This window comes from Sinocyclocheilus rhinocerous, unplaced genomic scaffold (genome assembly GCF_001515625.1).
Source record: "Sinocyclocheilus rhinocerous isolate Xijiao unplaced genomic scaffold, SAMN03320098_v1.1 scaffold1063, whole genome shotgun sequence".
NCBI classification, from domain to species: Eukaryota; Metazoa; Chordata; class Actinopteri; order Cypriniformes; family Cyprinidae; genus Sinocyclocheilus; species Sinocyclocheilus rhinocerous.
The window spans coordinates 1,405,183-1,422,229 of record NW_015625586.1 but is presented as its reverse complement, the minus strand read 5'-3'; the positions used below and the strand labels follow the sequence as shown (position 1 = coordinate 1,422,229).

General features: G+C 38.4%; 1 protein-coding gene across 1 annotated transcript in view; it reads right to left on the bottom strand.

Annotated features, from left to right (window-relative positions):
- Positions 1 to 972: 972 nt before the first annotated feature.
- LOC107754835 (neurexophilin-1-like) overlaps positions 973 to 17,047 on the bottom strand; it is a 44,223-nt gene continuing 28,148 nt past the window's right edge. The window contains exon 2 of the mRNA XM_016571442.1: positions 973 to 2,465. Coding sequence (XP_016426928.1) covers positions 1,671 to 2,465 — 795 coding nt within the window. The 3' untranslated portion in view covers positions 973 to 1,670. The remainder of the gene's footprint in view (positions 2,466 to 17,047) is intronic.

Below are 17,047 nucleotides of genomic sequence, written 5' to 3'. Positions count from 1 at the left end.
TGAGTTTGTTTTTCAGTCTTTTTTTGTGATTCTCTTCTCTTTCCCTTCCCCTATATTCATTTTGTCTCTTTCTCATCTGTTTGTTCCTGGTCCATCTCCTGTTCATTTTCTCATGTTGTGCATCACCTTTTTCCCCTTTCATATCCTCATTCATTCTCCTCTTCACTCTGTCATGTACACCTGCTCGTCACTGCAGACGTCATAACTCCCACTGCTGTCTTTTACTTTCCATCCTTCCTCTCTGTCTTTCCTCTTCCGTCATTTCTTCCCTGATGACGTCAGTTCACCTGGCCTGTTTTTGGCTGGTAACATAAAAGGTCTGCCCATCTTTTATCTAAATCCACTTGAATTTTATATAACTGATTTTCCTTCACAACAATTATCAATAAACAGTTTGTTCATTGAAGGTCAGCTTGAATGCCGTTCATCCAGAAAAGGCCTTGGCCAGGTAAATCTCATAATGTAATGCAAGCTCTCCCAGTGCAGTGTGATTAAATTATGCAAAATTAACATAATAATATTTCTCGTTTTTTTCTCTGTAAGGGAATGTTCAGACAAGGGCGACGCAATCGTGCGTTCAGCAGAACAGTTACCACAGCACAAAGTCAGGAATCCTGACCAAACAAAACGTCTGTTCTGCACTTCCCTAACAGTCAGAACAATAGAGAGATTGGGCTCAATGCAGACTCAACATCTCTTTTTCGGTGCTGTATTTTTAATTAAAGTGCTTTCTGTCCTGCATTCGTTCTTTCTCATTGATATTAGGGAGGGTGGAGGCTTTTATCTTTTTGTGAAATCTGGTAATTTTGCTCTTAGACTTTTGCATTCTGCATTTACAGCACTGGCTTTATTTTAGTCTTCTTTTTGTGTCATCCTTTGTTTTTGTGTTTAATATACAGATGCGAAAAAAGTGTCAGTGAGTCATGCTGTGTAAATTTTGTGTGTTAGGTTGTGTTAGCTGTGTTTGTTTTGGGGAAAACAAGCTACACTCTTAAAAGTAAAGGTTCAAGGGGGGGTTTAGCGATTCCATAGATTCACAGTTTTTGGTTCCCAGAAGAACCTTAAAGTGAAGTAATAATTTAAAGAACCTTTTGTGCAATGGAAAGGTTCCATGGATATTAAAGAACCATAGAAGCTAAAAAAGAACCGTTATTTTTAAGAGTGTACACCAAGTCAGCAACGTCTTCCACCTCTGCATAGCAGCCTTTGGTGACCCGCATATTTTCTTGTTCCTAAGTGTTAATTAGAAGACCGCAACACTGGAAACTGATGAGCGCAGCCAATCAGGGACTCGGACTGATGTAGCAGACACTTCCACCCTGAGCACCTGGGCCTGACCATTTGGTTTTGCATATATGTGTTTTTGCAAGTCACATTTGCCAGGTTGCTTAAGAGGGTCTTCAAGACATCAACTGCAGCACGTCGAATACTGTACATTCACCTTTTAGAGAACCACCTGTGATGTTCAGATCATGAGGGGGTGTTTCATATCAGCTCAGTGATAAGTTTCTGAAGAGTCTTTAGATAAGGACTTCTGTGTCCTTTAAAAAAACCCTCCCATATTAGCATTGCACATTCATCTTCACATCCGTAATAGAACTGTTGCTTTGTATACCAACTCCTTCTCCCCAACCAGCCCTCCTTGCCCCAGACCATTGCTCCACGAAGCTCTAGCCTGAGGGTAGGTAGGGCATCTCATTGTGGTAGTTATAGTCTGGACAGACCTTCTGCACCAGTCGGTAGTCTGTGCTGTAGAAGGAAATGTAGATACAAATGACCTTAAAGGGTTTGGAGCAGATCCAGGACACGTGGCTTTGTGTCTGCTCCTGGAAGCAGGTCTTGGAGGGGTCATAGTTGCAGAGCGAGGTGCGTTTGCTGCGGTCCACCTTCTCGTAGTCTACACGACAGTTGAAGATCTTCGAGTCTTTAGGGTATACCACGCTCTGGCGCTCCAAGTCGAACTCCACAGCCTTCACCGGAGGTACCAGGCTGACGGAGATGTTCCCCTGGCCGGTGGAATTGTGACGGAAGTAGACGCTGAAAGTGCCATTCCCATGGTCCACGATCTTACCCGTGATGAGTAGGTTGAGGCGCACCGTCTTGATGTTGGAGTAGAAGTCGCCCCAGCCGAACATCTTCTTAAATTTGCCCGTTTTGACGATTGGTGGGCGGCGCTTGACACGCGAGTTCCCCGATGCGTCCGTGTCTGATTTGAAAAGATCGCTGCCCAGCATCTCCCAAAATTCCTGTTTGGAAAAGGGCACCGGCGAACGATAGGGCAGCTCCAATGTGGAAGTGTTGGAGGCACGGCCGCGGCTGTGCATCACCCAGCGACTCAGGGGTGAAATGGAACCCTGAGATCCCAGAACCCCCAGAGTTTTGGAGGAGTCTGCTGAGGAGGAGGACTTAGACGTAGACGAGGGGAAGGAAGATGACGGGTGGGTATCTTCCTGTCCTAGAGCCAGCTGGAGGAAAGAAAACAGGAGCAAGAATGAGCAGGTGAGTAAAATTATAATAGAGAGGATGAAAAATGTGACATTTAAAGAGAGGCGGTTACACAGACAGGAATTTGAATAGGAACTAGATTTGCATTTCCTGAAGGAAATACTGGTGTTTGCACGGCAGCAAAAGAATAGTGTTACAGTTTATGTAGGCTTAGGTTTTAGACTTCATTTCTGCATAACTTTGCTGTTGTCATGATGTTCAGCATCTGCCTTGTTTTCTGTTGACTGTGAATGAGAATTAACACGTTAAGTGTCTGTTGTGCTTCCTTTGCATATGTGGGAATTAAAATATGAATCAAATAATTCAATTTCATCAGCGATGATGTAATTGTTATTAGCATACTGAATTGCAAAGGGAGGCTTTTGAACATGAATTTTACATTTTTAAAAAATTGTTACGTTTATAAAAGCCAAAATGGATAGAGCGCCCAAGGCTAAAATCTACAAAACAGTTTGAATGGTGTCAAATGATTGAATTCTGTTAAATGGTTCAAGCTGAATTGATTGCATAAAATTATCGAGAAGATGAAGAAAATAGAATGTTTGAGGAATGTCAGTACAGGTCTGCCTTGTAAACACTGTGATAAAAAGAAGAGGAATATTAATGCATTGCTCGCCTTGCAATACAGCATAATTTGAAGGACTGAATTGAAAGGGGGAAAAAAAGAACAGCTAAAAGGGAAACATCATCAGCACTTGAATCAACATTCACCCACGGCAAAGCGTCATTGACGCCTCACTAAAATGTCCAGGCCACATTAGACTCCCGTCAACAGGAATTAATCTCTGTGGTCTGACCTGTACTCTACACTCACTGGTTCACAATATTGCTTTAGATATTGCGTGGGAATCATTTGATCCCTTTATGGCTTATCTATTTTTTACAGAAGATCTCTAGGACTCCCAGAGCTAATCTGACTAAGAGAGCGAGTGAGAAAGATCGTGAGATTTGAACCACTAATGAGAAACACTTACATTTTTATTCAAATTAACATTAATTAATTAATTTTAATGTATTTTAACATTTTTTTTATTAAGGACCTGCTAGACATGAACAGATACAGAAAACATACAATAGAGGGAGAGGTCTGGGGATGGATGGAGGTAGTGCAAAAAGCGAGAAGGATGTTGTTCGATAGAATAGTGTGTTTGTCTCATTGTTTGTATATAGAGAGCTGTGGAGGTGGATGAGATGCCTCTCTACGTGGGCTCATGGATGGGTGAAGAGCCACAGTGTGGGTGTAACTGGTAATTACTAGATGGTAATGATCTATTTGAAACACCTCATATACAGATAATCCAACAAGAGCTCTCATACCTTGGATCAAACAGTTGGATGTGACTCTTCACAGGCTTGTGTGTGTGTTGCAGAGTGTCAGAGAACAATGATGCTTTGATGTATTGTTTATTATCTGATGAGCTCTAAATTCTGTTTGGTCTGTTTCTCTGAGCCATGGGCCTGAGCTGCATTGTATCCACACGGTCAGGTTCAAAGCTGAAACTCCCCCAAAAGACACATTCGCTTCTAGGAAACAGTATCATGCTGTAGAGAAGCTCTCTGACTTCGCCAGAGACATAATTCACTTCCAGGTTTATGGATTGCAGAGACCTTGCGAGTTGTGGCGACATGGACCACAACCAAGAAAATTAATTCCCACTTTCAGTGGTGTCCAAGTCAACTGATGCCATCTCACACTACCTATAGTCATGTGACCTCTTGTCTTCACCTCCATCTGTTCCAGGGCATTAAAATATAACTGAGACTTGCCTCTGGAGTGCCAAATGTCTCTGAACCTGAGGTAGGTTCAAAGAGAGGACAGATTTAGTTAACCTGTTTATTATTTATGTATGTATGTGTTTTTTTTTTCCATTCTCTAAGGTGAATTGGTTTTATATTGTTTGATTCATTTTAGCCAACCACATTTGTTTAGATGAAGAATTTCAGTTGATGAAAAATGATTCATCTATTTAACTGTCATTACTTGTTTTATATGCTTTTTTGTAGTGGAAAAAAGGTATATTTAAATGCCAAATGACAAATAAATTAGCATTTATGTTTTTGAATAAGTTACATAAATTGTGTAAAGTGTTGTTTATTGAATATAAACAATAAATATAAAAAATAGGGCATAATGTACTGTGTTAAAGGAATTTTACATATTGATTTTTCACAGGTGTTTACCTCTATTTTGAATTATGCGTTGCATTGTATTGTTTTTAGGATTAGAATTAGGATTAGGGTTAAGGTTAGGGAAATGGGTTACACTTTATTTTGATAGTCCACTGTAGATATTCTACTAACTATAAGTAACTTTGCAACTACATGTCAACTAATTCTTATTCATTTGCAACTACATGTCTACTAACAATGTCTACTAATGGTGTTAGGTTAGGTTTAGGGTTAGTAGAATGAGTTGACATGTCCTCCTGAGAACCAGAAATAAAAAGCTTTGTGAATTTAGTATTTTTTCATGTCATTACATTGTTTAGAGCAGTGTTTCCCAACCTTTTTTTAGTCGCGGCACCCGTTGGAAATTATAACAAACTTGTGGCACCCTACAAAATTAATTTTGTCACAATATTTGAATTTCTATTTTTTAACTAACTTTGTTTAAGGATGGTTCTCAACTATGTTATAAAATATATAACAAAATGATTTGATATACCATTTTGCTTTATGCAATATGTGTGTAAAAATTCCATAAACTGGTTTTCTATTGCAGACAGAAACAATCTATACACTGTATCTAATTTGCATATTAAAGTGCTGTTGGGACAGCATGTTGAAAAAAGAAGTGTAATAATGGGAGTAGTAATTGGCCAGATTTTCATAATAAAATCTAATATTTCATAAGAATATTGATACATAATTTGTTTTCCTATTCAATTCTTTTGTCTCCCAAAATGTGTAATAAACATGCTTTTTGTCCTGGTGTCCTCTACAGTGGACATGTATGAAATGAGTAGTTGCAAAGTTACTTACTGTTAGTAGAATGTCTAAAGTGGACGATCAAAATAAAGTGTTACCGGGAAATGTCCGTAAACTTAAAGGATAATGTCCTGGCAGAATGTAAAACACACCCCCAGGAAAGCATTATGTACCTCAAGCTTTAAGACTTCAAATCATGCAATGGGTTCACACTTCTCTCTGCTCGGGTCATCCTGGTATCTCTCCAACTAGTACAGAACTCTTTCTGGTGGAGTAACATGGCACGAGACATCACCAACTATGTCAAGTCCTGTCAGATCTGTGCTCAGTCAAAAACCCCAAAGCTCACTCCTCTACAGGTCTAACCCCCTTCCAGTGCGTCCTAGGATTCCAACCGCCTCTGTTCCCGTGGTCTGGCGAACCCTCCTCGGTTGCTGCAGTGGACGACTGGATTCAACAACATCTGTTTAAAGCCTTGACCTTTAATAAACTTCCGCTCATGGATTCTAACCAAACTCCAGCGTCTCTGTTACACAGAACCTTTTTTTTTTCTTACAGTGTGTTGACACTGTTTTACTGTTGTAGAATTCTCCTTTCACAGTCATTGCAAAAATTTAGCAAATCGATTAATCTCGTTTGAATTATTAAAAAGAACTAATTCTAAAGAATTATTTCGCTTGTTAATTGCTTAATTAGATTTCTAGTTTTGTAATGATTTACCAATCATAATGTAATTACTAAAAAATACTTCATTGCTCAGGAGATTTTATGGACATTTATCAACTTAAAAATCATAGACATGATTAAAAAGACATAGACATGAATGACAGTATTGATATATAGTATGAGTGTAGAGCTATAAAACTGTTGTGGATAGCATATCTGGTTTGGAGAAACTTTGATGTGAAATGTTCATATTGAAATGTGTGGCTTTTAATTGCATGCTTTTGGCAAATATGAACACAGTTTGAGACATTATACCCTTTCACACAAACAGTCTTTACCGGTAAATTACCATTAAGAGGTCATGTGTGAACAGGACCTTTTCAAAAATACCGGCAAGTTTGTTTACCGGTATGAGAATTTGTAATATCACCAGTAAATTACCGGTAATGTGCTCTGTGTGAACGCAGAACGAGATTACCGGTATGAGCATGCATGAGTTCAGAACACGGTGACGTAAGACGTCTACTCCGGGCCAATCATAACATTCTGACACAGATAACGCATTTAATCCGCACTGTGTAGTTCGGTTTGAATCTATACAATGTCTCTGGGCCAAAAGCAGCTGCATGATTGTGAATGTTTGACAAAAAAATGAAAACATCAACAAAAACTCTGACCACGTATACCCTTCCATGTTTACAAACACAACACCGGGAGGCACAGATGTTTAGAGTTAATTTCCGGTTAATTATGTCACAGAATTTACCGGTATTTTGAAGCTGATGTGTGAATGGCACTTTACCGGTAAAAAGATGGAACGTCATTGCCTGTGTGAACAGCGCATTTTTTTATTTACCAGTAAAGTCATTCCGGTCATTTTAAGGCAATTTACTGGCATTACTGTGTGAAAGGGGCTATTGTCGAGATCCCTAGAGAAATCACTGGTGTGTGTTTTTTTTCAGGACTAAAATTGTATTGCTATTATGCCCCCCCATTTATTCTTGTCATCTACTAAAACGATTGAATTTAACGGTAATTTGCTTTACCGGTAAAAAGATGGAACGTCATTGCCTGTGTGAACAGCGCATTTTTTTATTTACCAGTAAAGTCATTCCGGTCATTTTAAGGCAATTTACTGGCATTACTGTGTGAAAGGGGCTATTGTCGAGGTTTTTTTTCAGGACTAAAATTGTATTACTATTATGCCCCCCCATTTATTCTTGTCATCTACTAAAACGATTGAGATATTAAAGAGCTATTAAAGGGATGTGTGATTTTTCTTTCATATGGGTAAGTGTATGATGGTGGTTTTTAATATAGAGCATGAAAAGTATAAGCATAGCAGGAAAGAAAGAAGAGAACAAGGTGCCTTAAGAGACCTTATTTGAAACCCGCCTTTATTTCTCAGCAGGTTGGACTTAGTATATTCCAACCAGAATATATGCCAGTCCACCCTCAGACTAAATGTATGCAGTCATAGTCAGTGTTTGCGGATTCTGCCTATCTTTGTGTGTGTGTGAGAGAGATCCCTGCCAGACTATATAAGCATGTATATTCATACAGTGTGTAAGTGTATGCTGTGTGTGTATATATATGAGTCTGTTCTCGCTGTCAGGGCAGGCCTGATCCACTGAGCTTAAGGATCTCTCTCCTCCATAATGCATGCTGCCCTGTCTCAACCCTGATCCTTCAGCCCACTCTGATGCTTCACGCCCATCTCATCTCATCTTATGCAGGCTTATTCCAGCTTAATCAGGCTTACTCATGCCTGATACTCATTTTACTTTACTCTAAGTGCCTATCTTCAATCTTGATAACACAGACTCCATTTTATACAGTACGGATTAGCGCAACATGCTCTGGCTAATTCAGTCTTCTGTAGTCGTGCTGTTTTTCTCGGGGCTCTCAGTCGCTTTGCTTGGATCTTACGTGGACTACTTTGTGCCTCTATGAAAGAACGTGTGGATTAATAACTGGCCTTGACGAGCGTGTAACACCTCTACAGACTGAATAATTCTACATTAGCTCCATTGCAGATCTGCTAATCTGCTCAGCAGCTATGCAGAGCAGGTCCTGCATGAATGTCATACCAGCTAATTGGGGGTATAAATATTAAATTGCATTATTCTGCTTAGAAATACCTGTCTTGTCGAGCCTTTCTATTCAATGCACATACTGTCGGCTGAGATTCCGGGATTAGTATGGGCTTTAAGTTTTATGTCGGATTCTACAAAAAATTTATGAAAGAGACATTATTACTGTATATATTATACTACATTATGCCAATATGTTTGTATAATGACCACTAAACTCCATAATTGACTGTTGTCCCAGGTAACTGATATCCTATATTGTTGTGCTAGTCATTGCTGTAGCTAATTTTTATATATTTATTTAAAAAATATATATTAATTAATTTATTTCATTTTTTATTTTGTTTTATTTTTATTTTATTTTATTTTTCAGCACGTCCTGATTGCCCTGTCAGGGTTTATTTTGTCTTAATTTTAATTTATTTGAATGACCAGCTGACTGTACATTATGCCATGATGAATCAACGGTTTTATGGCATTGATTGTGGATAGCATTGTCAATTGTGTGACTGCAGTGTAACGAGTCTATATTGCAGTCTAGTTTACAGCCTCCAGTTAATCTCAGATCTGTTTGTAAGAATTTCTTTAAAACACTCATTTGTCTCTTTATATCTAATTCTATATTGGGTTAAAAACAACTACTGCTTATAAATGGTATGCACACACACAGTCACGCACACTCTGCTGTGTCCCTGTGCTGAATGATGCAATGTTGTTTTCACCAACTAAAAGCTTTGTTCTTCATCCTGTCTTCCTCTGAGGAGTAAACACTCCAGTCTGGATACACTATTCTGATCAATCAAGTGTTGTCACTTTCTTCCAGAAGGCAGACGTAATTCCATAATGTCCTGTAAGCAGGGGCGCAACTGCACATTTGCCGAGGGGTAAGCAAGATCAGTGTCGGCGCCCCCCTGTATTCTAGTAGCCTCATTATTCATTTTTATTTTCAAACACATGTACTATTGCACACTTTTTAGTTAGTTAATTTGAATATATGTAAATAAAGAACACTGAATTTTATATAATCAATGAACTCTGAAAAAGTTATCAGTCAGTGTTTAACATTCTATTAGTTGTCAAAATGAATTCATTGCAGCACTTTTGTCATACCTAAATCGAGCTCTGTACAAAGGAAAATAATGTAAGAATGTAAAATAAGTTTTTTTCATGCATTTAAATACGGATTCATTTTCTTTTCATTTTCGTACTTTACAAATTAACGAAAAATTAGCACATATTTTCTAGTACATTTAACTGCACTGTGCTCAGATTTGGCCTACTTGTGCATTAAATGATAAATACAAAAAAATACATAGCCTGTCATCTTGCGCCCTATTGTGATCTTGAATTGCAGAATATTTCAGTAGGCTGCATGCATTTGAGAGACGTTCTTAAATGTAATGCACATACATGCATGCACAGTTTTGCAGTTTTAATTGCTATTTTGGTAATTTCATGACTTAACTGACGATGAACGTTCGCAGTTTCTAGTGCGGTTTATTTATGAAGTGATCGTGCGCCTCATTTTCGCGTACAGTTGAAGAGCGTGCGCCGTGAGCACAGTAAAACGGCTGACAGGACAGGGAAGTTTTTTACTGACATATAAGTCAAGCTGAAGTGCGCGTCTGAAAAGTCTCCCGTTTGTTGTGGTTGCTAAGAGATACGGCCGTTCCGCGTCTTAATAAGTTTTTAATAAATAAATTTTTGAACTCATTAAAATGCTAAAAAAAAAACGTTAAATAAAAATGTTACATTAATTATTTTTAATAACTAAGCTTTTGATTATTTATAACGTTTTATTAAAGCGTTTTAGAAAAAGATTTTGGCAAAATGGCGCCCCCCTATGTGTGGCGCCCCTATGCACTGTACTGCATAACCGTTTTTGCGCCACTGCCTGTAAGAGCAATCAATCAATCAGGTCCCAGTTCTTCATGTCTATGCATCCTTTTCTTTTTCAGTGCTTTTTTCCCCTTGTTCTGCTAAAACCACCTTCAGAAACAGCACACAGGAGGCCCTGGAAGTAAATCCCATTTCTCCCATATCTCCCTGGAGAAGCATCTTGGCCCCAGATTAATAATGAACAAAAATAAAAAGCAGGTAGACATATTGATTTTAATCTATTCAGACTTCACTCTCATTTTCTTTCTCTTTTTTTCTCACAGAAGAGAGGATGAATGTGAAGCGGGTTCAAGAAAGGAGGGGTGAGGAGGACCAACCTCACCATTACCCCCTGTTCCTATAACTTGATCTCAATTTCAGTCTTCATCAGTCTCTCTCTCTCTTTCTCTGTGTCTCTCCTTTACTCCCCATTTGTTGGGAAATGGTTGACTTTGCATATTGATCTGTGGCCAGTTTTCTCCAACAAGCTTACAAGACTTGACCTCATCAAGAGCTAGTGGAAAGCTGAACAAGACTTTAGAAAGATTTTAGAAATGTCACAAAAGTAAAATGGGAACAATTAATTACTTATTGTCACTTTATATTTACAGTACACAATGCCAAGTTTAGAAGACTAGATTAGTACACAGGAATTAAATGCAAAAAAGATAAGCAAGAGTGAATTTGTCTTTTTGAAGGTGTTTAATACTGCACAAAAAAGTGGGGCAACTGTTTAGTGAAGAGACAGGTATTAAAAGGACCTAAGAAGGAGACTTCCTTGATCATTTTTGGTCAAGGAAACTTAATTTCAAGGTTTCTGTTGACAAATTTCCATCTGTAAATAAATAACATGGAGCGGACTAGGGAATTGACGGGATATTATAGTCCACACTATGTATCAAGTAACAAAAAGAAAGCATCTCTAAATGAGATGAATTGGATTTTATAACTTCTTTGCCCTTCATGTGAAATTAAGGACATGATTCATCTAATATCACTGTAATTTTCTGCACCTCTTGACAGGGATGTTCCTCTGCCTTTCATTAATAAGATCTGTTAATGTGCTTCAAGGTGGAAAAAGGGCATACTGTACATTTAGATCTGTTTATCATGCAAAGTGATTGTGTTGCTTCATGCTACTGTATTAAGACACCGTAAAACAAATTATGTTTGAAGTTGTAAATATAGATTATTGGAGTACATTTTACCAGATAATAGCATTTCAGTCTTTATACTTCAAAATTTCACATTTAATTCAATGTCTTGTCAAGTTGCCAGTTCTTTATAATTATTTGTAAAATTCACAAATAAGTCAAAATTGTTTCTACACCATTTTTAGTATATATGTCCATGTGGACAAAGCAGCAGAAATATTCTTCAAAATGTATTTTTTTGTGTTTCACAGGAGTAAGAAGGGCATAAAAGTTTGGAAAGGCAGGAGGGAAGGTAAATGATGACAGGGTTTTTAGCTGTTTTAGTGCTATAACACATTTAGCTTTGGTGCTCATGTAGGCAGAGAGAGTTTGAGTCCAGTTTACATCATGTCTTTTCATTTATTTCTTGTTTTTCCTTATATTGCTATGAATTAAATATGGCAAAAAGACAGAACAAAAACAGAAATGTGAAATACAAAACTAATTGATTAAAAGTAGAGGCCACTGGGAAGAAAAACAGTCACCGCACACGCTCAGAGACCAAAACATAAATAGTTTTAATAGTTTTAACAGCGAATAGGTCTAGAGACAGCAATCAGAATGAGAAGGCTGTTTTAGACTGTGTAATGGGGCATTCACTGTTTATTTATTGCTGGGGGTCACCGAATGGCTGTATTGTTTGTCGTAGTGTGCTGTCTTAATGTTGAATGTGCTTATGCTATTAGTGGACTGCAAAATTGGCCATGGCTTTTGAAAATTGGATCACAAATGCAATCTTTTCTCAGCAAAATGTGATGTATAACAAGGAGTAAGAGGCACTATATGGACAAAAGTACTGGGACACCTAACCATTACACCAACAGAGGCTTAAATAGGGTGACCATACGGGCCATTTTTACGGGACACGTCCTTGCCAGGATTTCTATATTGCCTAAAATAAAATAGAATGAACGAACACACCTAACATGTGCGCGTTTTTTCATCACTTTGACCGTTCTCAGTAGATCCCACCATCTCACGTGCCACGATTGATCGATTATGTACAATGCCAGCACGTTATGTATGACAGTACAATGACAGCAGTATGACAACAGGAAAACAGAGCCAAATACAGAAATCCTGGCAAGGACGTGTCCCATAAAAATGGCACGTATGGCCACCCTAGGCTTTAATGACATTGCATTCTAAATACATATCGCATTCTAAGACATTAATGAAGTTGTTCCCCCTTTGCAACTATAACAGCTTTCAATCTTCTGAGAAGTCTTTCCACAAGATTTTGGAGCGTTTCTGTGGCAATTTTGACCAATTTTACCCATTCATCCAATCCAGTAGAGCATTTTGTGAGGTCAGGCACTGAAGTTGGACAAGAAACCCTGGCTCACAAACTTTGTTCCAGTTCATCTCTAAGGCATTTGATGGGGTTGTGGTTAGAGTTCTGTGCGGACTAGTCAAATTCTTCTGTACCAAACTCATCCAATCAGGTCTTTATGGACCTTGCTTTATGCACTACTAGGCCACAGTCATGCTGGAATAAAAAAGGGCCTTCCCTAAATTGTTTCCACATTGTTGGAAGAATAGCATTGCCAAAAATGTCTTGGTATGCTGAAGATTTCCCTTCACTGGAAGTAAGGGGTCTAACCCTACCCCTGAAAAACAGCCCTATGCCATTATGCCTCCTCCTCCAAACTTTACAGTCGGCACAATGCAGCCAGGCAGGCAACATTTTCCGGGTATCCACCAAACCCAGACTCACCCAATAGACTGCTAAACAGAGAAATGTCATTCGTCACCCCACAGAACAGGTTTCCACTGCTCCAGAGTCCAGTGTCGGCATGCTTACACCATTCCATCTGGCACTTGGCATTGTACTTGGTGATGTGAGGCATGCATGCAGCTGCTTGGCCATGGAAACTGATTCCATGATGCTCCTGCTGTTTTTGTATTTATATTAATGCCAGTGAACCTTTGGAACTCAGCTTCGGAATCAACAGAACGTTGGTGATTTTAACACATCATGCACCTCAGCACTCAGTGACCACTCTGTGACTGCATGTGGTCTTCAGCTTCGTGAATGCTTCAACTTTCCAACAGTAGGGTACAACGGGGCTAAAGGCCCACCTTAAGAAAAACAATTGCTATTCACTGCGTCTAAAATGTATAATTGCAGAAAAAATATATACGTTGTATTGAACATTAATGGAGCAACAGATTTTGTGTGAAAATAAATCATTCAAGTTGTTTATTTTGTTTAAAAATCTAATAAATGTATGAGGTGGCAAGGGGGGCCTTTTACCCCACACATGAGGTAAAAGGCACACAGTATTGATACAAATACTTCAGCTAAAATAATGTTTTTTAAGTAATGTCTAAGTTAATACTTGTTCAAGACAATCACTTTAGCAAAGTTTGTACTATTTTCTGCTTATTTTTTAAAATATTTTTGTTCAATAAATATACTGTCATTAAAATATGTTAATATAAAAAATATATTTTAAAATACAGAAACAAAATCATTTTAATAAGTAAAGATTCTGAAAGTATTGAAGGAGATCCAATAATAATTGAATATAATTATATTTACAGTAGTAACAACAAATTATATTGTATTATATGATATGATTAATATCATGTATTTAAATATGATGGTTTCATTCTAAACATGGTGATTATCTCTAATATGGACACCCAACATAATATATTATATTTACCATCTGAATCTAACCATGTCATGTCAAGAAATGGAAAAGTCAGCCATCTATTAATTATCATGTTAATTACTGTGCGCCTTTAGCCCCAACAGCAGGGGGCTAAAATACCATACTTTTACATATTCTTTCGCTATCTAAATTCTGTTGCTTGAATTATCTTAAACAAAAATCATTAAGAAGACCTTTGTCTCAAAATATATGCATTAATTTTAGCGATTCTCATTTGCTACTTAAATCTACAACATTTTTAAAAACATAAAATATTAGATCAAGTAAGCACAGAATCAACTTTGCGCTGCTGCGCGCGATCGCGTCAAGGATCATACAAATAAACACGTGCATCTTGAAAAGCGGATGTTTTGGAAAGTGCTACGCCATGTTTTTGTGCCATCTAGTGGTTTAGATGAAAATAATATCAAAGGCGCCTTTTACCCCGGGGCGCCTTTAGCCCCGTTGTACCCTACCACTTACAGTTGACCATAGAATATCTAGTAGGGATGAAATATCATGAACTGACTTATGGCAAAGGTGGCATCCTATCTCAGTACCACACTTGAATTCCCTGAGCTCTTCAGAATGACCCATTTTTCCCCACAAATGTTTGTAAATGCAGACTGCATGGCTAGGTGCTTGATTTTATACACCTGCGGTAGAGGGTCTAATTGAAACAGCTGTATTCAATCATTAAGAAGTGTGTCCCAATACTTTTGTCAATATAGTGTACAGTATATTGCAAGAGTGCTGAAGAGACAGTGGTCACTCACTTTGAGCGAGTGAATGAAACTGTGTTTGTTTATCAAGGGGTCAGGGTTTGGCTGGTCATCATGGTTCAATTAGCCTCTGCTGGTACTTTCTGTAACTACACCATAGTATTTATTTTGTGCCATAAGCAATGTAAGCGTCTGGCCAGTCTGTGTGTTTAAGAAGACCTAATGGATGATTAGCAGGGTGATAAAACAAAAAAGGACAAGAGCACTGCTTTAGGCAGCAGATGGCAAATAGCTGAGCAGAAGAAGGAAAAAAGAACGAAAGAAGAAACTTAGCAACTGAGTCATAGAGCTAAAGGTTGCATAAGGAGGCATGGACGGGAGGGATGAGAAGTAGCGAGTGATTGCGAGAGCTTCTTTGGAGGTGAGCCCACGTGGGTTTTGCGATTTGAAAATATCTGCTATGATGTTGACAAGTGCAGAGCCAGATCAGGACAGGTAACACCTTGGAATCTTATTACACAGAACAAATCCAAACACAGAGGCCAACAGTGCAGGACGTGATGTGTGTAACATCAAAATAAAGGAAAAGATTAGACTCCACAAATTATTTACATTTTCCATATATGCATTAAGGCGGATGCCTTTATCCAAAGTGACTAATCATGCATTTAAAGCTTTTTTTTTATCAGTTCATGCTTTCTCTTGCTTCCTTGTGTCATGCTCTACTGTTTGAGCTACAGGAATGCTATATCATAATTTATGTTTTGTGGCTATTAGTCTATGTTTGTTAACTGTGAAGTCATCTATGTGCTACACGGAAAATTAACTAGCCGTAAACTACTGTAAACGAGTGATTCGCTATGTCCCACCCCAACTGGGACAATAGAAAATACATCAGGAAAGAAAACTGCACTTGTCAAGCAATTTTATGGGGCCTTTATGGTACACACTATATGAATAATCAAAAAAACTGAGCCAGTTGGCTGAAACTGGGTTGTGTTTTTGCCGTCTGGTGTGTATCGTGTGAGTCAGTGAGGATGGAGGCAATGGGGGTGGGGGGGTTTGTCATTGTGTTTTTGCCGTCTGGTGTGTATCGTGTGAGTCAGTGAGGATGGAGGCAATGGGGGTGGGGGGGGGTTTGTCATTGTGGTAATTGTGACTCATTTATAGAGTTATTGACAACAAGCCTCTTATAGGTGCTTCTCCAGGCAACAGAAAGGGAAGATGGGTTTTATGGTTTCATGCTTTGGAAGCATAGATGAAGAAGGAGGTGAAGAATCAAAAAGATGTTGATCTAATGAAATGATAGATAGAATGGTATACTAGAGTTTTGCACATTACAGTGCGTACACTAGTGTTCAAAAGTTTGTGCTCGATAAGATTTTTTAAATGTTTTGAAACAAGTCTCTTATGCTCTCCAAGGCTGCATTTATTTGAGGGGTGGTTGACTGTTTTTTTTTCTAGGCTTGAATGTGTTTACGGGGTGCAGTCTAACATGTGTTAATGCTTTGTTTAAAAAAAAAAACGCATTCTTTTTCACATAATTTACCTTTATTCCACACCACTCTGTCCCTTCTCCTATAAATGCGCTCATCATTTCCTGCTTTTATGAAGCCCCTCCCTCAGAAATATGCAATGGGCTCAGATTGGTTAGCTGGTGTTGTGATTGGCTAATTGCTTTAGTGTGCGTCTAACGTCCCGCCCCTCACTTCAGCGGCATGAGCTCCGGTTGTATTGTAAACAATGGCGTCGTATATATTGCTTATCAATTTGAGCCCGATTGAGACCCAGAGAATATTAGTGAAGAGGATCGTGCAGAACCTGTGCAAGCACGGCTCTTAATGATATGCTTTTTGTTTGTTGTTGTCTCATACTTTTAGATACGCTGTTATTTGTAAATGCTACTGCTTCTGTTAGCTTTTAATATACGTTTTTTATCCTGATTAAAGCTTTAATACAGTACGGCTTCGTTTTTTAAAAAACGCATTCTTTTTCACATAATTTACCTTTATTCCACACCACTCTGTCCCTTCTCCTATAAATGCGCTCATCATTTCCTGCTTTTATGAAGCCCCTCCCTCAGAAATATGCAATGGGCTCAGATTGGTTAGCTGGTGTTGTGATTGGCTAATTGCTTTAGTGTGCGTCTAACGTCCCGCCCCTCACTTCAGCGGCATGAGCTCCGGTTGTATTGTAAACAATGGCGTCGTATATATTGCTTATCAATTTGAGCCCGATTGAGACCCAGAGAATATTAGTGAAGAGGATCGTGCAGAACCTGTGCAAGCACGGCTCTTAATGATATGCTTTTTGTTTGTTGTTGTCTCATACTTTTAGATACGCTGTTATTTGTAAATGCTACTGCTTCTGTTAGCTTTTAATATACGTTTTTTATCCTGATT